Below are 23,449 nucleotides of genomic sequence, written 5' to 3'. Positions count from 1 at the left end.
TGCACAGCTGCTTTCAGGAATGCTTTCCGGGAGTTTTACACAGAAGATCAATGCCAGGGAATGGTTTGGTCTTTGGAGCTCCACCCTGTAGCTAATTAATGCTTGACTGGCAGGACTCTACTATATATCCACAAGGAATGGACACCCCACGATGCTGAGAAGAGCTATGTTGCCATTTTCCATAGCTGAATCTCAAGTTTTATTGATTTTATGTTTAATTAAAGCCCTGCTCACAAGATCATAGACAGTCTTAGCTGTCATTAAAATCATACCATGATGGCCTAGCCATCAAGACTGAATAGAAAAATGGTTGACATAATATACGTATACAGCCCAAAGGCTAAGAAACCAAAGGAACTTGATATATGTAATTCAAAACAAAAATACATTTTAAACCAGCATAGTTATCCGTCAAATCCTGGGGGAAGTCACATGCCCCTCTGCCTTCCAAACAAACCAGTCCTTCATTGCATGTAGGACTGTTGCTGCAACATGTACACCAGTCTGCTCCTGTACTACCAGTTACAGAGCTGGGTAATCCCTCCACAAAATCCTGAAATCACTTCTTTATGTAATTGTTTGAGCAGAAAATATCCATCCTGAATATTAGTTTTGATCACATTTATTCTTCTTTACTGGGGAAGAGAGAAGAGGGAACACAGGGAATTCAATTCAAACAGACCTACTGCTGCTATAAATGAGAACCTGAGTCTCTCTGCTGTTAGAGTGTCTTTCTTGGGTTAAGTGTATTTCTTTTTACCAGCTGAATGAAAATTGTCTGTCATTTGGCTGAGTTATAAGCATTTAAAAATCTATTTCACACCCTTAGAAAAGACTTAGTTGGCAACCCAAACCTGAGAAAAGATTGGTTAGTACATGGTGTGCACCAGCATTTAACAGAGGCAGACAAGAGACAGACACAACAGACCATGCAGCAGTCTCCAAGCTCTGCTTCGATCTTCTGGGGACTTCGGTGGAGATAGTGGGAGGACTCCTGGGAATCTTGTTAGAAACCAGAGCAGGGCTGCGTTGGACAGAGGAGAAAAACATAAGAGAAGCCACATAAGGAGAGCCACGTAAGGAGAACCACAGGAGACCTTCACTTCTCCTGGGTAGTTCTAGCAAGCTCTAGCAGCTGCTAAGGAGCTCTGTCGGCTGCCCCTGCTCAGGTGACGTGGTTGTTTTTGTTCCAGCTGACCCATGATTAGGGAGGTCAGGAACCCTTTTAGCCGGTGCTACAGTGAGGCTATATAAGAGCCTAGAGCAACACCAATAGTGACAATAGTGTACAAGCAAGAGATCATAATCTCAATTTAGACCACAGGATATTGTTGTGGAGTTTCCATCCTTGGAAATATCTAAAAGCCTGGGGAACCTGCTCTAGGTGACCTTGCTTGGACTAGGTGATCTCCAGACCTTCCAGTCTCAACCATTTTGTGATTCTATGAGCCTACAGAGATTCCTTTCTGAACACCTTCTTCCTGGCTGTCAAGGAGCTGAGCACAAGAGTATGAGTTCTTTCCTGTATCTGAGTTTTCTGCTGGAGGTGAGGTAGCCATGATGGAAATAAAGATCTTTACAGGGAAAAAAGTTGGCTTGAATGCAGCTAGGAGCCAGAAGAGAAGTAAGAGACCATCCTGTGGGCAAAATGAAGAGGACATGAGGAGTAGGTAATGCCCCTACCCATTGCAAGCTGAATGCAGAGGTTTTAAGTATTTGCTGTCCAAAAAAAAAGCTGTGAAGGACTCCTCTGTTGAAGCACATCACTAATTCCTGTGTAGGTAACAGTTCAGCATGTCACAAGGAGCTCAAGTGATAACTTACAGAAAGACTACTTCAAAAGAATACCGGGTCACTGAGACAACAGCCCTTACTATTAGAGTTGTTGCAAAGTGCTCAGGCACTGCAGAGCAGCACATAAACACTGTTGTCAGGCCTGGATTTGATTAGCTTTTTTAGGGATAAGCCAAGTGCCATGCACCTACTATCAAGGAGAGAACGTAACGTGAAAAGTCACTAAGGAGAACTGGAGTGCTGCTGTTCTTGTTGAAGAACAATTCCCAAGAGTGAGCAGTCGTGTCTTTAAAGAGTTAGCAGAGGGCACTGGCACTTGGCTCGCTGCATTTCTAAGCGAAAGTCTGCCTGAGCCATTGCCTCAGCATTTGTGAGCTGCAACACCCGTTCAGGGAGTCAGCTGCGACTGCTCCAGTCCAAGAGCTGCAAGAGCATCACACTGCAGCAGCCACAAAGGAGCCCTGGACACGAATCCACACGGATTAGACTGACTGCGCACACTGACAGATACACAGGTTTAGGCCATTATAATTAATTTCAGCAAGGTATGATGCCAATTGATGAAGACTGAGTGGTATTTATGTCTTTATGATATAAAGAAAGCTATTAACAAGCGAATATGACAAGAAACATTACACTGGACCTAGCAAACGCTAATGGGAATTTTCTACAACTCCTGCTGGGAGACCTTAATAGTAAAATCTATAACCCAAGAAAAGTAAACTGGGGTCAAAGCACAGCCAAAGGAGAAATCCTCTACCTTCTGGGGTATCTGGGCTTAATGAGTCCATTATTTTCAGCAGGACAAGATCTGCTCTGGTTACACAGGTGACTATTGCATGGGGCAAAATTGTATAGGCGGTTGTCTTATTTCTTCGCTTCTGTTGTTCTTATAACTGAAAAAATAATAAAGTTTTGTCAGAAAGCCCATAGACAGCCACTCAAAGCACCATGACAAGACTCCAGGTTGGGCAATTAGCTTGCACATATGCACATTGAATTGTGTTTGCTGAGGCAACTTGAACAGTGCTTATTTTTGCTGTTTGGGTATTCAGCTTTGAGGACATCCTTTGACAGGAGCCTTAAGGATATAGTTAGATAGATAGAAAAAAAACCCCACATATATTTACTATTATAGCAGCACATATAAACCTATTTGTGCTAGGAACAAATGCATTCTTTGGCTCAAGCTAAGTGGATAAAGGAAATACTACTCTCCCCATATATGAGAAGCTGAGGGGCAGTGAAATGAAAGCAATTATTTCAAGGTGCACCGAAAGGACATCCTTGCAGCTGAATGCACATCCCCAGGTCCTGGGCGACTCATCTTGAGTACACAACTGTTGTTCCTCTTGGACTCTTGCATCCTAGCAATCATTTTTTACTTTAAACGTGCTCAGCAGCACAGAGAAGCTCTAGCATAAGCAAGGCTATTATAATTGTTATGTGCATTAGCACTCTGTAGTAAAAGTGGATATTCTTTCTCTGCAAAAATAAAGCTAAAAATATCTAGTGAAATTAATGTAGCCATAAATTGAGCAGGGGAAAAAAATGTATTTCCTGCTGCATGACAGGCATCTGTTCTGTAGTAAGGCCAGCTATTTCAATCAAAGCATAGCTTTGCTGCTATGCAAAAAGAGAGTGCTTCTTTGTATGCAGCTTATCTCAAGTCTATAAAACCTATATAAATTGAACAAAAATATTTTCAAGCAATACTTAAACATCAGGGTGGATTCATGCTCGACTGCATGTTACCAGCTCTGCCACATTGTCTTCATAAGGCAGTTGGCCATGGAGATTTGACCTATATTACCTAATCAGACCAACTGTTCTACTTTCTGACGTAATGACAGGAAAAAGCTGAAAGCTTCTAACCTACTTAATAAACTGACTCTGTTTAGGAAGAACAGTATGGAGAAAGTGATTACTTGCTAAACAGAAAAAGCCAGTGACATCAAACTCATAATTCCTTTTAAAGAAGATGTTATCTCAACTGGCCCCACCTCTATGACTTTTTTTTTTATTTCTCCTTTTTTTTTTTTTTTTTCCCCATATCTGGGAACTGTCATATTACAGGATCCAAAGAGTCAATGAGCTGCACTTGGATGCAGAAGAATGGAGGGGAGAAAGCCTTAAAAAACATTTGAAGATTTTTCCCCATTGGGCTGGGAGAAAAATGGTTTTTGAAGTAGGAGCCTGGATTAGCTGGTCAGACTGTAAAGCAGAACTGTCCAAACAAGAGCTCCAGCACCGCAAGGACGCAAACCAGCTTGGACTGAGGTTTGCCAAAGCGCAGAGCAAGAGCAAGTGATTAGGGTGGGCTTACCCACAACAAGCGTTCCAGAGGTTTTCAGGGCCTATAGGAGATATGGCCCTAAGGTGATCTGTTCTATTTTTTTGTTTTCAGATATGCTATAAATCTTTAAGAAAACTGTCACTGTAGCTGCTGCTGGCAGACACAGAGCTGCCTCCTCAGGGCTGGCACGCTGAGGCATTTACAAGGTGCACAAGGGGAAATAGCTGGGCCTTGCATGACAGTAGAGGTGTATGATTCAGTGCTGGTTCACAGGGATGGTTAATGGCCTCAGGAATAGGCTGAGGGGATGCTCAGTGAGGCTGCAAGAGGCCACAAACGTGTGTAGATCAGGAGTCTTGACAACATAGGTGCAAGAAAACAACACCATGGGAATGTGGTTTCCTTGGGAATACCCATTCGTCCCCTTCCCTTCTGCCATCCGCTTCCCCTCCCTTTCCCCCTCCCTCCCTGCCCCGCTTCCCCTGCTTAATTCTGTTTGCAGAGACACAAGAGCAGATAAAGAACAGCTCTAGGGAGTCTGAAGGGACTCTGCCTGCGCTAGGAGGAAGGGAGTTGGCCATGAGAAGCAGCTGGAATCTATTTCTAACCTGTCAAATCTAGTTCTGCAAGTTGGTGCCGTGGAAACTGCAATGCTCTGTCTACAGCAGTTAGCATACAGGAAAACAAAAAAAAAAAGAGATTAAGCAGTTCAAATTTTAAAATAACTCCAAAATTGGGATGCCTCTTTTATACTGTTTGAGGATCAACTCCTAACTCCTGCTAAGCTTGTGATGATCAGCAGGGAGTAAAAGGGATTATTTTTGCTTTGCACTGAACCCAGCTACCTCATTTTGCTGTTTCTGCCACCCCAGTGAAGTCTCAGAGTGGCTCACTTGATAGATGCATGGACTATTCAGTTTACTTCCTAGTATTGTAAACCCATTGCTATATTTTAAATACAGTTCAAAACACAGGAAGTAAGTTTTATGAGTAATGTTGGAATGTTGCATATCGCTAAGCTGGAAAAAATATAGTAATTATGGAATAATAGAAAGCCTCCTTTTGCTTTAACTTTCATATCCTGCTGCTGTTATTTCTTCTATGTACATACACCAAAGTGATTTCACTCCCAGTTTACTCAAGCCAGCCGTCACTTATGTAAAGCTTGTTTGTCCTTAGCGGAATAGTTGATGAAAAGTCAGTACCCCTCTCTGTATATAACACCAGAATCGGTGTCTCCCAAGGTACTGCATTCAACAATGAAAAGATACCAAAACAAAGCAACCTGCAGCTGTGGTTTCAAGCAAAAGGATGCTCTGGAGGCAGAAAGCTGAAAAACGTAGTTCTGCCAAGGCCCCTTTCCCCTGAGCTAGACCACAGGCTACCTCCCACGCTGCAGCAATTTCAGGGTACTTCCAGGATAAATGTGGAGAGCCAGGGCCACGGATATCTACAAGCCAAACAGCGATTTTAAACTCGTGCAGCTTCAGTGGAGTTACGTTGCAGTGGAAGTAAGAGCAGAGTCAGGCCTAGTGCACTTGCACTGGGCAGGATAATAAGCAGCCTTCTGCATTTCGAGCCGCACAGTAAGACCTCTCAGCACAGCCTATCCCAAATACGTGCCACTCTCCACAGGAATGAGACTGGGCATGCCTACCAGAAACCTTGGAGCAAACCTTCTCTCCCATTTACCGAAGCACTGCATCATGTTGTAGATGTTCTAGCTGGTATTTACAGGCTTTTTGGAATGCATCAAAGCCCCCCCGGAGGGATCCCGAGCCGCAGAGGCCGCAGCAGCGAGATCTGCTCTCTCCTCAGTGTAATGGCGGGGTCACAGCAGCGTGCGTGCACACACACTCACTCTGACACACACAAATGCACGGACAGAGGGAGGTAAGTCCAGCCCCCAGCAGCAGGGCCATCCTTCTGCTGCTGGATTTTTCCAGCCGGAGCATCCTGCCGGCACTGCTGTAATTTATGGAAATCGGTTTCTGACGTAGGGCGCTTTTTCTGTTACGACAGGGACCTACTGACTGGAGGAGGCAGAGCTGCAGTCAGGGCAGGGGAAGAGAGGGAGGGGAAAAGGAGGGGAGCAACGGGAAGCTGGGATGCTGGAGAGAGCAGAGGCAGAAAGAGATGCTTCCGAGATGGATGAGTTATAGCTAAGAGAGAAGGACGAAAGCCAGAGAAAGGGAGAAAAGGAGTGCTGTGGGAAGAGTGCTCTGCGACTGAGTCGGCCTCAGGAGAGCAGACATCTGGAGACAAGTGCACCCCATCACCTCAGGAAGGAGCTGTCTGTCCGAGTCATCACCATGAGCACGCGGAAGAGCTGCCCTCTAACACAGGGACAAGGAGATGGAGAGGAGAAGGAGAGTGAGGGCACTCCAGACCTGCAGCCTCAGGAGTGTGAGCTGGAGCTGAGGAACAAAGCTATTCTGCAACAAAAAAGGCGTCTTAAACAGGCCACACAATTTGTGCACAAGGACTCTGCTGACCTGCTTCCCCTGGACGGTTTGACGAGGCTTGGTACCTCCAAGGATCTGGTGAGTTCAAGGGGATCCCATTTGGGAGTGGGTCCACATCCTAACGTTCCCTACTTCCAGACAGCATTCAGAATTGCCTTCTGCCAGGTTTGGCAAAGAGTCACAGGTCCAGCAAAGACAAAACCGCTCCTCAGCATCATTTAGGAACAGGTCTGGGAAAAAGGAAAGGACAAGTCTCCCATTTTTTTTGCATGTCTATGCTTTCCTACCGGGCCTAAGCACAGAGGCAGGCAGATAGAGAGTGGAAGGATCTAACTTTCAACTTGCACAGTGCATAAATACATTCATCTGATATGTATATTTCCATGTGGGATGCCCCTGAAAGCCCACACGTACTCCTGCAAAATATACCTCAAAAGCAGACCCACTCCTTCCTTCACTCAGTGTGAAGGAGCAGGAAAAGAGGGACAGTTCCTGAAACTTTGAGGTGTTTATATTTGAAATTGGTTATTCTCCTTTCCTCTAGTCTTTGAGTTTTCTTTTACCTACTTCCAGAAGGATAAATACAGGATAGGACTTCTAGCTGTGTTGTGTTAGTAACAGTAGTGTTCAGCACCTATTGGTGACATTTTGGGGGAGAAAGCATGGAAACAAGGTCCATGGGTGTCTCCCTATGGAAATGCTAAGCATCAGGCAGGGGATTTGATCCAGAAATCTGAGGAGAATCTGTCGTCAGGGCAAACTTTACCGAGGACACGTGACATGAGAGGCAACCATTTCCTGTGGAATTTCTTTCTGGACACATCTCCCTCTTCCTTACATGTTCTGGCTTTTTTATACCTCTCACTTCTCCTCTCCACTGTGGGGTATAACTTCTCAAGGATGTGGGAGGTTTAAACTCTTTTCTCCAAAGACAGTATGACTGCCTCAGGCTCTCTTCTGCTCAATCTGTACTGCACTGCCTTGCTGCTCTAGTAGAAGTTCCTTATTTTTAAATGTGGACCAACAAACCAAGTACAAGTGGTTCGGAGGCATTCCCCTGGTGAGTGCAGGGTGCATGGATGTTCCTAAGTGGCAGCCCAGGCCCCTCAGCTAGGGACAGGGTTGATCAGGGACAGCCTCTGTGGCTGAAAGCTCAACCATTTATTCCAGCTGTGTCGTGAAAGGTTTTGCCCCTCCCTATAAGCAGCACTTCCCTCTGTAGCTTTAGATCATTACAACAACAACAACAAGGTTGCTTGTGTGTGTGTATGATGTGGCTCAGGGCATTTTGCCTCTGCTTTCTTTGCCCACTTTGCGGGCCTCACCATTGCCTGCCGTCAGGCACCGCCTGATGCTGCGGCACGAATTAAAAGGACAGGCAGGTTCCCGGCATTTGGGCCTGAAGGGAAATTACCCTCTTTGCTTCTTCCTGAAACCTGTGGGACTTAGTGGTTTTGCTGTGATCAACCTTGGGCCCTAGGTGTCCGTGACCACACGCTCCCCTGCTCTTCCCAGGGCTGCCCCAGCTAGTATGGAAATTCCTTGGTCACACAGGGACAAGGGTGACTCCTCAAAGCCACCCTGAGACTTCACCCCGTGACCTCCCAGGCCTTGTCAGCAGCACCCACAGCTTTCAGCAGAAGCTGGTTGTCAGTGTCCCTCTGGGGCTGAGTGTAGTCATCGCCTGAAGTCTAATGGGGAAGTTGTAAACATGGCCTGTTAGCAAGGAGCAGGCCTCTTCGCAAATCTCCGCACTGCAGGGAAGTAGGTCAGACCCCATCTGGGTCTGAAAGAGCCCACCCAGGCTGGCAGACAGACCAGCACTCACCCTCCATGCCACGCAGCGAAAAAATCAGCTTGGGGAGTAGATATTTGGACACAGCCCAAGGCTTGTGGTTGTACAGTTTTCAGCAGGTAGGGCACCTTTTGGTCTTTGTGAGCTTTCTGAGCCTAGTCACAAAACTAGACAGAAATAATGCTGCCTGCTTTGCTTTGATATTGGCTCCTATCACACCATGTCTCCAAAATGAAACTGTTGTGCCAGCCAAAGGCCTTTGTACCTTTTCAGGCCTTTTTGTACCGCAGCTGCTGTATATTACAGGAACTCATAGTCTCTGACCTTAAGAAGCTGACAGTCAGTATTCTTGAGCAACCTAAGAGAGGCCCTATAAGAATCTTTTGTTATGAACAGTTCTACAGGTTCTTTTTTAATGAATTCCCTATATGTAAACAGTGTTTGGTCTCTCAGAATCACAGTCTGTGTCATGCATGTTCCATAAAAGAATGACTGGAAGCTTTTTGTCATGGAGCTAAGGAACATTGAATGAGGTAGAGCATCTTTTTTCTTTGCCATGGAAATTTTGCCTCAGTTTCAGAAGGCACAAAGGCACTTGAGGAAGTTCACACACATAGGTGAATGTGGGAGCTCTGGTACCTCCATTTCTGGTTTATTTCGGAACAAGAGAAGAACCAGACCTCAGATTTCCAAAAAGAATGTGCTGCATTAAGCACTCCCTGATACTTTATGGGCCACTGTAGTATTACTGTGACACTTGGGGGGATTCGAATCAGAAAACAACTTTGTATGTTGATGCCTTCAGGCTTTATAAGAAAGATTCATATTTTGTCCCCATTTTACAGAGAGCATGTGAAAGTAAAGAAAGTTGTCCAAGGTCACTTCACAGACCTGTTTCAGAAAGAGAAATAGAATTGGACCCTTATGCTGGTCTAGTTCTGCCATGACCCTAGTGTGTCCTGTAGGAATGATAAAAGGCAGTGGACACTGTCTTAGACTATACTGATAACAAAAAATGTGCTCTCAGGCAGTCCTCCAGCTCCATGCAAAACCCGATCTCTACTTCCTAATTTATTACTGCTACCCCTGAGATGATAGGAAAGCAGAACAGCAGTAGGAAGTACTGGAGAGGTGGTTCTTGGGGACAGTGCAGAACACCTCATAGTCCAATAGCACTTGCAGGGGAGAAGAGATTATTAATTCCCCCAAACATGTCTGCACTGGCAGGTTAGGTACTAGAGACTCCCGCCTTGGCAGCCCAGTATGTCTTAAGATTAGAGTATGATCATTCTGAGTGCCATTTCATAAACAATATTTTTTCTTACACAAAGTCAGGCTGTTACTTTTTGCCATTTTACATACATTTTCTGCATGTTCAAGTTGTGCATTCAGCTTATGCAATGCATTCATGGGTTTTAGGGGCCCATCACATTCCTAAAAATGGAGAATTAGACATTTCAGGGAAAAACTCACATTCATTTCTACTTTCTTACAACCACAAGCGTAAGATTTTTTTTAAAGAGGGAAGGAAAAAATAGCTGCATGAGCTAAAATATTCTGAAATTAATAAGAAGACCCAAAGATCTGACTTATTCTGCACCCAAAGTCAGTATCTTTAGATCATATCGTTTCAGTAAGTCAGAGCAATGCCTTGACATTTTACATGGGAGAGTCTGAACATGGCATGTTGTGCTGGGAATTTGCTCTGACATTTTCAGAAGCCCTGATAGGGACCCTTCGCCGCTTGCTGCAACTCTGATGAAGTCTCCTCTCACTATCCTCTTGATCTCACTATTTCCTGTCAGCCAAAGGCAGACAACATTCTCTATCTCTCCACTTTATTTGGTGAGATAAAGATGGAGCGGGAGGCAGAAGGCTGCTCTTTGAACAGATGCCCTCACAGTCCCAGAGCTCAGTTCTTCCCAGCCTAAGTGATGAAAAATGGACAGAGATGGCAGCTTCAAAGGTCCTGATTGTTCCATGGGAAAGGTTGCAGGGAGAGTCATGTCATTTGTATGCCAGACTGTGAGAGGAGACAGTGGAGGGAGGATGAGAATTTGGAGACCGTCTGTCAGCTCCTGACCTTATTCCCATGCCCAGATGTTAGCTGGCAACCAAGCCGGCACTGTTCTCAGAGTATTTAGGGAGCGAAGTCAAACAGCCAGCTGTCCTTTGGACTTGTGCAGTGGGCTGGGAAAGGACGAGGCCACAGGAGCAGAGGGATATTTTTGCTTCAAGTTTTCAACTCCTGATGTGTCTCTCATGCAGATATGCATGATCTGACTCTCATCCCTTGAGTGATAGGAAAACAGAGGCACAAGGGACTTAGCACCTTACTTAGAGCCACGCTAGGTATGACCAAAGAGCCTACAATAGCTCTGCTGCTCCAGTCAGTCAGATCAGCCACAAAGCTGGTCAAAAGCTTACATGCGCTGTAGGATTATGACAGCCCAGCTCATTGCTAGTCTATTCTATCTCACATTTGCCCTGCACATTGATAAACTATTATAGCAATCTCATGCATCATGTAGCATTTTTTTTTTTTTTGAGGCAGATAAGAACTGTTTATGTTGCCACGCATTAGCCCCTTCGCCTCATATGCAACTGTTACTGAAGATCTTATTGTCAACTCCTGCAGAAAGGCCATGGGGCCCAGTCTTGGAGAATGGACCAGGCTACCTCCAACAGGCCTAATTCATTTCTGGTGCTCACTGCTGAATCAGTTAGCTGTGCAGGACGTGGAGGAACAGAATCAACACTGGATAAGAGCTTGAGCATCAATCTGATGATGCTCGCTTTCCAGATGATGGTGATGATCAAATGATGATGAGCTTTCTTTCTAAAGCAACACTTTTCTGTGATGTGCAACTATGGTTGCAAGCAAGTTTTTACCTTTTCTTCCCTTTTGATGCACCTTCCCTTCTTCTGCCTAGAAGAAAGGGAGAAGAAACTCTTACTGCTCAGTGTGACTGGAATAAAGCCGGATCTTTAACAAGTGATCTGGCTGAGGTGGCTTCCTTCCATCAGTGTAAAATATGGGGCTTCAGATGACCCCCTCCTCACTATTACAAAGGTCATCAAACAGTAGCATTTTGGATCGAGAGGTGCAGAAACAAGCTCCAAAGATTATTGTAAGATGGATTTAGTTTCCCATGCAGGGGAAACATTCTGCTTCACTCCAAGTAATTCCTTGTATACCTAAAGTTTCTGGATTCGTGCTTCATATGATGTACATACATGTACATCAGCCACCCACCCTGACTCCTTTGACGTTGGACTGTGGTTGAGTGTTGGCACATACACATCAGGTAGTGTATTGCAGTACTTGGACAATTATGAGACTGATGAGTGTTTTGTTTGGCTGAAGGAATGGCCATGTGGGTGGAAAGCATGCAGCAGACATGTTCTCCCTCTCCAGAGACCTGCCTGTCACAGAACTTTAACATAATCGCAGATGCTGCCAAAAATATTTGGATTTTAAAAAAGCTTCTTGGGATAACTGTGCCCTACATCAGGTGGTCACTTGCAGGCTGATTCCCCGGGCTAGCAAATATCCCAGTGCTCAGGTCTATACTTAGCTGGGATTTCTCTTTCTTTCTGGTGGAGACAGCAGCCACACAGCGTGGTCCAGCGGCGCCTTGTGGAGGGCAATCTGACCAAGCTGCGGGGCGAGACAAGGGTTCAGTCTGCATGGGTTCAATCACCGCTGGCAAAAGACCAAGATGCAAAGAAGGAAAAGGGAGAGCACAGGAGAAAAGAGACTCCACACCTGCTAATACAGTGTCAGGTAAGGCAACAACATGGTGCTGCTGATTGCACAGTGACGGCAAATACTCAGTGAGTTCCAGTTGCTCCAATTGCAAATGACCTTACAGTTAATATTTGCAGTGCCAGCTGGGCCACTCTTCTGCTCCTGGAGACAGTAGATTTTCCACATGGCCTCTCCTGGAGCTTGGCTTCAGATTTTCCAACAGACAGAGGAAAGCCTTTCTATCACATTCTAGTTGTCCATGTATTTGAAGATAAATTAACTTTGTTACATGTCCTTCCTTTGGAAATAAGCATTTCCATGAGGTGTTCCATGCACTTGAGAGTAGATACAGAAGAATGCAAGAGCAAACAGTGTCTCCTTATCGCTTCAAGGCAAGTGCTGCTCTAGATGATTTACAAAAACTGATCCTGCCTGCCCTGGTTCTTCAGAACCTCTTAAGAAAATGGCTAGCAGAGTTCTGGGATAACACTATTTCCTCCATGGAAGCAGTATTTTTCCTCTTATATTTCTCTTTTCCTCCTTTATTTCTTTTCCTCTTACATTATCCTGTATTGCAGAACACACTCCTCTCTGCCCTTTGCATATAACAGAGCAAGTCCAGTGGCTAGACCCCATGAAACTGCTTTCAGTACTCCATGATTAGAGCTGTTCAGTAATTTGAAGATACTAGATTCACCAAGAGATGGGCCTGGTGTACAAAAGCCATATATATCTACAGCTGTGCTAATATCAGTAACCTGTCCTATAAAACCTCTCATGTTACCGTGCAAAGCCTCTACATTTGAAACAAAAATATATCTGCCTTTGAAAATTCAGCTGGCACAAGCGTGCTGGAAAGATTCTGACATATTCAGATCAAGTCTTTCAGGATCATGCAAATCCCTTGACTGGTCTGTTTTCCAGCTTTACTGTTGGAGGCAAGCATTGCTTATCCTGGGTTTTAACCCTTGACGTAGTTAGGCCAGCATAACTACATGTAGGAAAACAGACTTGCAGAATTGATCTCAGTTCAGATTTCTCAATCTCAAATTGATCTCTATCATCTCAGCTGATCTCAAATTTCTCTAGGGACCTGGAGTCTTCTGTGAGGAAATCAAGGTATTTCCTTTTCTTTACTCAATTCTCTCTATTTCTCATGAAGAGGAAACTCAATAGTAAGCATGTGCTTTTCTAGGAATGTACATTATATAAAGATAGCCAAACATAGGTATAATATACCAGGGGTAATTAACTTAGGATCAGAATCCACTACTTATTCCCATTCTGTGTTTCTAACAGGCTATGCCCAGCTCTCCTACACATTACATTTTCCTCCGTAGAAGAGGGTGTGCTGGACAGCACAGACAAGTAACAGGTCTAATGTGCACTCAGCTCTCCCTAAGCTCAGTACTGTTTCTCTCCTTCTCTGTCCAATTTAAGAGCAAGCCAGTTTGCCATACTTCAGTTTTCTAGTATGTAAGGAAGATAAGCTGGTGTCCCCTTCTCTTCAGTCTTGCTGGTTTTCATGGTAATGTTCCACGTGTGAACTTCAGAAAGCTCATCTGTAAGTGATGGCTCTACAGCCAGAAGTAGAACCCACAGGCAGTAGGTTCATTTTAACTAGAAGGACAAGAGGGGCCTGCTGGAGAATTGCTTACTGCTGGCTATGGGGTAGCTCCTATTGGAAGCAGGACAGGGCCCCAACTCTGGCAATTTCAGTACCATGTGCTAAAGAGTAGTATTGCAGATGCAAACAGAGAATGTAGCTGCCAGTGTGGCTGAGACTGTGAGACAGGTGGAACGTAATGGGGAAGGCCCAGTGCTGGCAGGGAGAGGTTTGAGAGCATTGCCTTGGCTTTGACCGTGCTGAATTGTTTAATATTATACCCAGCTTGCTTGGGTGTTTTAAGGAATCATAAATGGTTATAGTCGCATGGGATTATTAGCTAACTTAGGCTAGTAAATCAAACTGAAAAATAAAAGCATTGCAGAAATACTATGAGAGGTGATAATTGGTTTTGAGTGCTATAAGTAGAAGTATTGTGTTTCATCCCAGTCTTCACTCTCTGTTGAGATAATGGGGTTATCTTGAAAGCTTCATGACTTTTGTTCCCAAGTGGAAGCTCGACCTGAACATAATTCTTTAGGAGTAAAACAAACTTTTTAAAATTAAAAACAAACAAACAAACAACCCCTCTCAAACTATAATTAATAAATTAGGACCTGTTGAAAATATACATCTGCATAGATTCAGCTGGACACTTCTCATTCCCAGATGTCACCACACGTGGTAAATGCTTATCCACTAATGTTCTTTGAATATGCATCAGAAATATGTGTTGCATATATAAGTCTTATATAATTGGTGTCAGACACAATAGGCTGAGCTATCCAGTTCCAGTGATGATGCAACTATAAGCGTGACAAATTTCTCCGCTAAGTGGCTCTTCTGAGAATGTGATTTACTTAAATGTTCGGAAAGGTGAAATTCTCTACACTGATATACTTCAGATGTGCCTTTGAGTTTAGATCAGATAAAAAGCTCCCAGGCAAAACAGACTTGAAGTTTCTAGCATGAACTGTCTAAGGCTGCCTTGGATCAATTAGCGTTGAAAAGTACCTCCATTTCTGGTTTACTTTGGAACAAGAGAAGAACCAGACCAAAGAAGAGAAGAAACCAGAACCAAAGTGAATTAGTGTTCAAGCTACTGATGGTGTAATCTCTGCATCAGTCCAATATTTCTCACAGGAGCTGCTTTCTCCTCCTTCTTTTGCAACAACTCACAAATGACATAGTTTTGAAAATGAAATCTTGGAACTACTGTTTGCTGTCCTGTGTTTAATCCATGTAAAAATCATAAAATTAATTAATAACTCAGGAAATAGAGATATTTCCCATGACCTCACTGATGCTGTGCTCCGAGTCTCTGCTGGCCATACCGATCTGCTGACCGTGTTTCAAGTATTGAAGCTTTGGATGGGAGTAAGCGTAAAGGTAGGGGGGCTGTGGTGGCATTCTGCTGTTTGTGACTAGCCCAGGGCCCTGGCTTCGACAGCGCAGGAAAGAGAAGGAATCACAGGCAAATATTAATGACAGCAGAAGGAAAATGAACCTCCGCTGACAGAAACTCCAGGTTCAGATATTTACATTTTTCTGTAAGACAGTCTTGAAGAAGCAGACCATCAAAAATGGGTATGCACTATGGGTATGTGCCAAACATATTGTTTACCTGGGAATTACCCCATGTTTTACAGTTTCTTTTCTAAGTTCCCAACTTTATTTCCTAAGTATTTTCTAAGTTTTCTAAGGAACAGGCACCTAGGATTTAGAATTAGAATTTCTGTACAGATTTCTTAATGATGTCCTTGCCAACCCTCGGCCTCTGCCAGATGCAACAGCTGCTGTTACTTCAGCATCTCGTCTTGTCACTAAGGTCCTCTGTGCAGAAGGGACAGAAAACTGGTGGTAACAGCACCTGTTGTTCCCTTTCAGGAGAAGAGACCAAGTGGGCAAGGCATCTTCCAGAATGATCATGCAGTGGTGACTTCGCTGCAGCATGCAGGGTTTTGCCTTTCTCTCCCTTCTCTAGATGACACTAGTTGTGAATGCTTCCCTGGAGCATTCGTGTCAATCTTCCTCCAAGAGCTGCCTGGAAGCCCCACCCAAAAGTAGCCACTGCCTGATTAGGTAGTCACTCAGATTGGGCATCATTTGGATAAGCCAAAGCTTGAAGTTTTTTTCTCAAGGATGCTTTTCCAGAATGCTCCTATTTCTCCCACAAACACCTCCCTCTGGAAGCCAGAAGCCCAAAGGCCTGAAAATAAATATCTAGCCCTGGAACATTCTGTCCTGCAACACTAAAGAAAATGGAGAGAGGAAACATGTAAAGACTGAAACAGATGCTTGTATTTCTTATCAATTACTGTTCTACTAATAAAGTCCATATGGGTTCCCCCCTCAAAAAAACCCCCACCAACTATGCATCTTTCGACCAGAATACTGTTATGTTAAACTTCCTAATAATAGACAGATGTCTAGGCATTCAAATAAAATTTAAAGAAGACAAGAAATTTGAAAGGAAGTCTGTAGCAGTAGTTTGCATCAGGGAGCCACATTGACTTGGGTCTCCTGCCTTCTGACTACTGCCTGAACACCAAGGCTTTGGCTGTGTTACTACACAAGGTGGAAGGGCCAGTCACAGTATGGGAGGAGTGGGTATGTCCCTTTTGAGACCATAATAATCTGTTGTTATATGTTTTTTTTGTTTCTTTTTTTTTTCTAGTGCCAAGGTCAGGTATTGAAAGCAACTGTTAACACAGGATGTCAACCAAATCTCATCTCCAAGCGCTGTTTAAAACAGCTGGGGTAAGTCTTTGCACAGCAGGGAAGGACAGATAAACAAATAAATAAAAGCAAAAAAACTTATGGCAAAGACCTGGACACTGAGATTCCACTCTTGATTTCCAGATCATATCCTTACATCGATTCCCAGTGCCAGTAATATTGTCTGTCAGCTTTGTATGTGCACATGGCTGTTCAGAACAATGCAGAGGGTGGGCTACAGGGCAGGCATCAGGAGCGCTGGAGAAGTTCTGTGTCACCCCCAGACTAGAACAGCTCCACCGAGTTTTTTCATTCTTGCTGTGTGTAGTACCTGGCAAAGGGGACCAGCTGATGGTCACCAGATGTTGTGAGAAGCTCAGCTGGAGAGTGCCTTATGGTTTGCCTTGTAGAATCTACCTCCAGACATCCCTGCTGTGTGAATGAGGTTCCTCCTCTTCTGAGCCTCCTCCCAGCGAGACGACAAAGTGCTGGCAATAAGTGAGAAGGCCTGTTCTTCATCCTCTTCCTCCAGCTGAGGCCTAACCCCTCTTGTGTCTCACAGGCTAGAAGAAGTGTCTGCCATGGACTGTGGAGATCTCTGTCTTCCCATCCCCAGCGTTGTTGGCCGAGTAGAACACTTGGAGGTGCAGCTTGGCCAGGAGACAGTGTTGTGCTCAGCACTGGTTGTAGGTGAGAGCACCAACCCTTCCTTTCTCCCAGCCTTCCCATGCCCCTTTCTCTCTGCTAAGGGCATTTAAAAGAAGCTGTGAGGAAAACGGTAACAGTGGTGGGAAGTTGGTGATGTGGTCACCTGTGCTGCTAACAGAGTTCATGTGCTGTGAATATTCTCAGTGTCACCAAAGGAGAAGAGAGACTGATCCTGAAAGGGGGCGGAAATGAGGTGCTTTCTGGTAGTAACCCAGGATGTGGGAAATTTTATTTTGCTTTTAAAATGGACCTCTTCCAGACTGCTTCATTAGTGCTCTGGATGTGCTGTGTTCTCCTGTGCCCTTGGCTTGGTCACCTGAATGATGCCCTTGGCTGGCTGCAGGCCACAGGGGTACAGCTCGTCCCCCAGGGTGTTCCTCTGTGTCCCCACGTGCCCCTGCTGCACGGAGAGCCCTAGGAGAACCGAGGACTGCTGAATCCCCAAGATGTCCTGAGGTGAAACACTTTTGAGGAAAGAGCTGCAGAAGACAAGGCACAGGAGCACACCCAGAGAACTGCACACTTAACCGTCTGCATTTACATTATACTCTCTGCATGCTGGAAACAACTTACTGGCCCTTTTCTTCCCGTCCTTTCTTCCCTTTAGTCAACCCAGCCATCCCCTGTTGCCTTTATCCATCTCCTCTTTGATGAGTACTATTCACTCTTTTATCTTCAGGGACTCCCTTTCCTCCTTCCTCTTTCATGTCCATTCTTCCTGGTTTCCTAGACATCTAGAGAGAAGTTCCTCCTTCCCTCGCTCTCCTTCCATCATTCCTGCTCTACTTGCACTTGTCCTTTGTGGGAAAACTACTTTAGGGCTGACACAGGTGAATTTATCTACCATTTCAGTACCTATGTATTGTGCTCAGCAATGGAAATTGCTGCCCAGAAGGAGCATACTGCCATGTCTGTATTTCAGAATTGACACACAGTTCTCTTGCTTACGTGGAATAAAATGCAGACATCAGCTCCAAGGTGAGCTGCCATGCAGGAACTGTGGGAGATATTAAGAATGTTACAGGTGCCTGCAGAAAAATGCAGGATCCAATGGATGTGGCTGCTGCTGTCTTGAATTTGCAAGTCTGGCCAGCAGCAAGGCTCAGTGTGTATTCCTGAGAGGCACAAACATGGATGATACTCACAGGGCTCACCACACAGACCACCATGGATCAGAGCCTTTACCAGCACTCCCTGAACCACGAACTGCACTCACGCTACACACACTAGCACAGGTAGCTCAGTCCCTTTCCTTCACTCTGGCTGATTGAAGTTCCCTGTCAAAAACACACACTTGTTTTCCACATTCACAGGAACACTCACATTCACAGATCCCTCAAAACTTAGCATGATCTTTTGGTCTGCCTAATACTCATATTTCAACACAGGGACATTTACCCAGCTGCTGGCTCAGGCTGTGAGTTTTTCCAGATCCAGTACTCCTGCTCACCAGCTAATCCCTCTTGAGGTTTGCTAGGAAACTGGGCATATGCACCCACACAGCATTAAATTCACTGCGAAATTATAAACACACCCAGGCCCTTCCCGTTGCTGCTATTTAGACCTCTCACACATACACCCTGGTCTCTCGGGTTGCTGACTCATTGTGGTCCTTGTGACCTATGGCTCCTTCTCCAGCTGCTGGCACCCACATCTACTGTCCGTGTGACTTTCAGGGCCTTCTCCAGTTGCCAACACCTAGACCTACATATTATATGATCTTATTACTTACAGTCTCTCGAGTTATTGGCGCTGCCATCCCTCCTGCGTGCCAGTGCCTTCAGTTGCTGGCACACAGACCTTGCATACTCACTTACAGAATAGAGAGTGAGATTACTCAGGGGATTAAAAAAAAAACAGCTAATAAAAGGACATACTGAGAACTCAGTCCAGACAACTGAACTGATTGCAGCCTGCTTACATTTGACCAACTCGGTTATCGCCCCTTTCTTCATTTTCCCCATGTTTGTTCCTCCCTGATCCACCTTGATCATCCCTTTCCCTACTTTGGCCCTTCCCCTAAACTTGTAACCCCACAAGCCTCTTTCAATATCCCATAGTCAGTTTTACACAGACCCAAAAGCCTCCTCAAATATATCAGAATACTGATTGTGATCATGTTTTTCTCTTCTTATCACTTACAAAATTCATATTGACCCTCTGCAAGGTTGTGCTTGAGCTGGTCCTTTAATTGCTCAGTGACCCATCATGGAAAAGTCCTAGTCTTTGCTATAGCCACTGCTGTCACCACACGTTAATGTATGTGTCCATGCCTTTAACTCATCTTTCCTTGTTATTTGTTATTTGTTTTATACTGAATAATGCCTAACCAAATAACTTAACAAATCAGATGCTCTCAAATTCCACCTAATCTTATAGGAAGAAGCCACTTTCTTTAGGTATATTCTCCTGACCAGTCTCCCCTCTTTTCCCAGATGATGAAGTGCTTGAGTTTTCCTTTGGTCTCCAGACCCTGTTGTCGCTAAAGGTAAGAACTATTCCTCTTGCTTATCACAGGGCTCCTCTCAGTGAGTCCTCCAAGGTTTGGGTGCTGGAAGCATCAGGAATGCTCCTGCTCAAGCCTTCTGAGGTGCCACTTGCACTGCTTGCCGCACAGCTGCCTGGCTCTCTGCAGTGTGCACTGATCCCAGTGGTTAGAAATGAGAAGATCAACCTGGGGAAGAAGAGCCTGTAGATCAGAGCTAACCATATGCCCCTTGAGTTATAACCTGCCTTTTGCAGGTAGACATGAAAAAGCACTGTCCTTGCTTTGAGCCAAATGAAGCTGTATGGCCACACCCAGTGCTGAAAAAGGACCAGACACGGGTGCAGAGTCCTTGCATTTTGTCAGCTCAGGCTGGGTTTACTGCTGTGACCAGCTTGTCTCCTGGGCAGAAGGGAACATAGCCCCAGCAGGCCTGCATCTGACTGCCAAATATGCAGCCGCATGCTGGGGCTCATAAAGCAGGAAAAGCATTGTCTGAAAAGCTGTGTTATGTGAGGATACGGCCCTGGAGGGAGTAAAACTGGAGGACAGGAGCAGGATGGCCCTGTGGAGGGTTTGGATAGGAATTCAGTGGAGGGAGTCGGAGCCAGGAGGTAGAAATTTTGCAGGGAGGAGGAGCTATGAGGTCTCTCCAAACCCCAAGGGTGATGTTTGGTGATTTTCCAGCTTTTCTCCAGTCACGGGCTTCATAAGACAGAGGTACCTGCTATCTGAAATGTCCAGCGAGTAACTGGCTCTCCCCCTCTTAGTGCTGCATCGACTTGGAGGAAGGAGTCCTGAGACTTAAAGCACTGAGTCAAGAGCTGCCTTTCCTACCTGCCTCTGAAGAGCTCGGTCAATGACTGGCTGCATATCCCATCTCTGGGGGGTGAGGAAACTTGCTGTTATATGAGAGAGAGGAGTATAAGATTCACGGGCCTCTAACCTTGATGATTTCTGGTCTGAGGCACTCACTGGGGAGTAAAAGCAAGAACCACAAACAGGAGCTGGAAGCTGTTGGTGGTGGGAAGGCTTCCTTCTTTGGAGAGCTCCCCTCTTTCAGTGAACCCTCCTGCTTGTCCCCATGGCACTTTATGGCACTTTATGCTTGTTTTTCTATCTATCTGTCCCACATCCCTCAAATTTCTGTAAATTCACTCTATCCTTTTAATACCTTTTTACAAGGCACCTTATTCATGACAAGAGAGAGTCACTTTGAACCATCTCCAGTTGTCCTGTGGACAGGGAGGTGGTGCTCTGTGCAGGAGCTTTCTGAGATTGCTCTGAACATTCCCCCTTCCTCTCTACCTGGATTGAGGGGACCCCATTCCCCTTGCTTTGCGGGAAGAAGCCTGTGGCCAATCTCCTCACCTGCATGTTGGGAAGCTGCATTTCGTGTCTTCTTGCTGGCTCTGAGCACAAAAGGATTTTCTTGGAAAAACTTTGCAGCAAGAACCACATCAGAGTTCTTCATTCTAAGAAACGTTTGTAGAAGTGCTAAGCTTAGATGTGAATGCTCCCAAGTGCTTCGGGTTTGCCACTGCAGCCTTGCTGTTAGGCTGTATGTTTGTGAATGTTAATGCTCAGCATGTCTTGTTATATATATATCGTAACCAGACTTGCACGTCCCAGGCTTCTGACCAGGCCTCTCCCCTCTGCACTCCAGCTGCTGGACCTGCATTCCCATCACCTCACCTACCACCTTTGCTGCATCCTCAAACTGAGCTGCTGCCACTAAGTTTAAATGCTGCAGTGAATTACAGCACCTGAATTACAGTCCTCTGCTCTGCCAGCTCCCTACTTTCAACTTGAAAGCTGGTGACTGGACACAGATACATCATCAACCTCAAGCCCTGGCATCTCACAGCCTCTGGTACTCCCTGGTACTCCGGCATAAACCCAGAGACACAGACTTTCTTGTAGTATCAGCTTAGGTCAGAAGACTGTGGACTCATGTGAATAAGATGGATATATATATATATATATATATATTCATTTTCATCCATAGCTGTATGATAGATAGTCTATTTTTGCTACCTCTAAGAAGGATGCACTGGGACAGCTTGCTTGGAAATGATCAAGATTGATATTTTTCATAATATTTAGCAGAAGTTTTTCCGTATCACACTTGAAACCAAATGAAGTCATCTCTTCCTCGTGACTACTGAGTCTCTATTCAGTCTCTCCACAATATCCCTTTATCCTCCCATGGAATATACTAATTTTGCCGGTCATCCTGGAATAAACATTGCTGGCTGTCTCCCTGCCTTATCAAACCTCTTGTTGTTGTTGCGTTTCTTAAAATACTCGTGGTTGCTTTCCTGCCTCCCACCCCTTCTTTGATTCTTGCCTAAGCCAGATGCAGGACTCTAGTTTAACACAAGATAAAACCAGCGGAGATACTCCCTGGCTGATGTATGTGGCACCAACACTAGCTGCTGTGACCGTCATCCTCCCCTCCTAAAAGCAGTCCCAGATTGGTGGCTCTGACTGGTTGTTGTATTCCCAGCCATTGGTCTGTTTCGTGACCTCTGGGCCCTTCTCCCACTTGTGCACTTGAGTATTTCTTCCTGTGTGGATTGCTTTCCGTGCATCTCCCGCACGACAAAGCTAGTCCAGCTTTCTCCATTCGTGTCTGCACCCACAGGCTTCTTGATGGTCTTGGCAGCCAAAGTGCCACTAGTCTCTTCTGGATTTCTATCACTTGCCTATCCGACCTTCTCCAGCCTAGGGATCTTTAAGGACAGTTCACAGTTGTGCTGGACCCATTCTGCAGGCTAGCTGGAATCCACCCAGTACCCAGGCCACTCACTCTGCTGAAAAATTCCTTGCTGGTGTTAGATGAAACACTTACTGCAATGTCCATGTATGTGGCAGCTCAGGCAGCTTCCAGCGCTTGCTGTCCTCTATAAACAGCATGGGGAATGACAAATAGCACGCCTATTGCAACTCATTATATATTCACCTTCCTGATCTGCTAAAAACAAACAAACGAAAAATTATCAAGGATCTTCCCCAAATTGGACTGAACCTAGCGGAAATCTTTCCATTCATTTAAGGAATTCTGGATGAGATCCTAGAGGAAGCTGGCATGACGCTGAGTTGTCACCCCCATTTTGACTCAGAGCCCTGCAGGTGCTTGCACACGAGCTGCGCTCGGATTTCGTTCCCACACATCAGGCTTTGCAGGCTCCCTTTTATTTGCTCGTCTTCAGAACACCCTCCAGTCCTTTCTGTGCTTCACGTGCCACAGTTCATGTATCATTAGAAGTTCAGGTTTCTCTATTAAGAAGTGTGCTCTTGCAGGGGGAAATGCCCTTCTCTGCCTATCTCCTCCTCTGCTCTCTGCATAATGAATCCCTCTTGGCAGCCTCTCTATCTCTGCCCAAGTGAATCATTCACTCTCCCACACTGCTAAGTAACAAGTTTGCTCTTTCCAAAAGGAGTCTTTCCCTTCCTTAAATAATCTTTTTAAAAAGTTTCATAGTCACAGATTGCTAATGCTCTCTTACATTCTGCCACGTTTTGCCAACCTGTCCTCTTTGCTCTTAATAACTGCATATCTGAATGAAGACTGCACTGTTTCCCAGGCACAGAAAGGACATTTCCAGCAAGTGCTAAGCCAGTGTGGGGCAGCTATTACAGCCAAATGGGAAATCAGCTCTGGAGCACGAGCCATGTTCTTCACCCTCCCTCTGCCACATCAGCTGCATATCCAGGTTCCTCAGTAAAGAACTTTCCTCCCGAATGTTGAGGAACCTGTTGGAACCAGTTATCTTGCAACATCACCCATCAATCTTTATTGCAGGCAATAAGGCTTACAGGAGGTTA

The 23,449-nt window shown here is 45.2% G+C and overlaps 1 protein-coding gene across 2 annotated transcripts; it reads left to right on the top strand.

Annotated features, from left to right (window-relative positions):
- Nucleotides 1–6,216: 6,216 nt before the first annotated feature.
- Nucleotides 6,217–21,592, top strand: NRIP2 (nuclear receptor interacting protein 2). Of its 2 annotated transcripts, none has more exons than XM_026046956.1 (7): nucleotides 6,217–6,633; nucleotides 11,961–12,137; nucleotides 16,385–16,467; nucleotides 16,988–17,115; nucleotides 19,569–19,621; nucleotides 20,389–20,507; nucleotides 21,285–21,592. In XM_026046956.1, exons 1-6 carry the CDS (start codon nucleotides 6,403–6,405, stop codon nucleotides 20,479–20,481), a joined length of 765 nt encoding a protein of 254 aa, XP_025902741.1. In that variant the 5' UTR covers nucleotides 6,217–6,402; the 3' UTR covers nucleotides 20,482–20,507; nucleotides 21,285–21,592. The 2 variants fall into 2 exon arrangements, with proteins under 2 accessions (XP_025902741.1, XP_025902740.1); XM_026046955.1 differs by having other exon boundaries at nucleotides 21,236–21,592.
- Nucleotides 21,593–23,449: the final 1,857 nt, after the last annotated feature.

This window comes from Nothoprocta perdicaria, unplaced genomic scaffold, assembly GCF_003342845.1.
Source record: "Nothoprocta perdicaria isolate Ctin4 unplaced genomic scaffold, notPer1 scaffold_464, whole genome shotgun sequence".
Taxonomy (NCBI): Eukaryota; Metazoa; Chordata; class Aves; order Tinamiformes; family Tinamidae; genus Nothoprocta; species Nothoprocta perdicaria.
The sequence above is the reverse complement of the archived record's forward strand: the minus strand, read 5'-3'. Positions and strand labels throughout refer to the sequence as shown.

Bases quoted from the DNA above. Each gene is read 5' to 3' on its own strand.
- NRIP2 (XM_026046956.1), top strand. From the start codon at position 6,403: ATGAGCACGCGGAAGAGCTGCCCTCTAACACAGGGACAAGGAGATGGA. The intron at 12,138-16,384 runs GTAAGGCAACAA...TTTTTTTTCTAG, and splicing joins ACCTGCTAATACAGTGTCAG to TGCCAAGGTCAGGTATTGAA. The intron at 17,116-19,568 runs GTGAGAGCACCA...CTCTTTTCCCAG, and splicing joins GTGCTCAGCACTGGTTGTAG to ATGATGAAGTGCTTGAGTTT.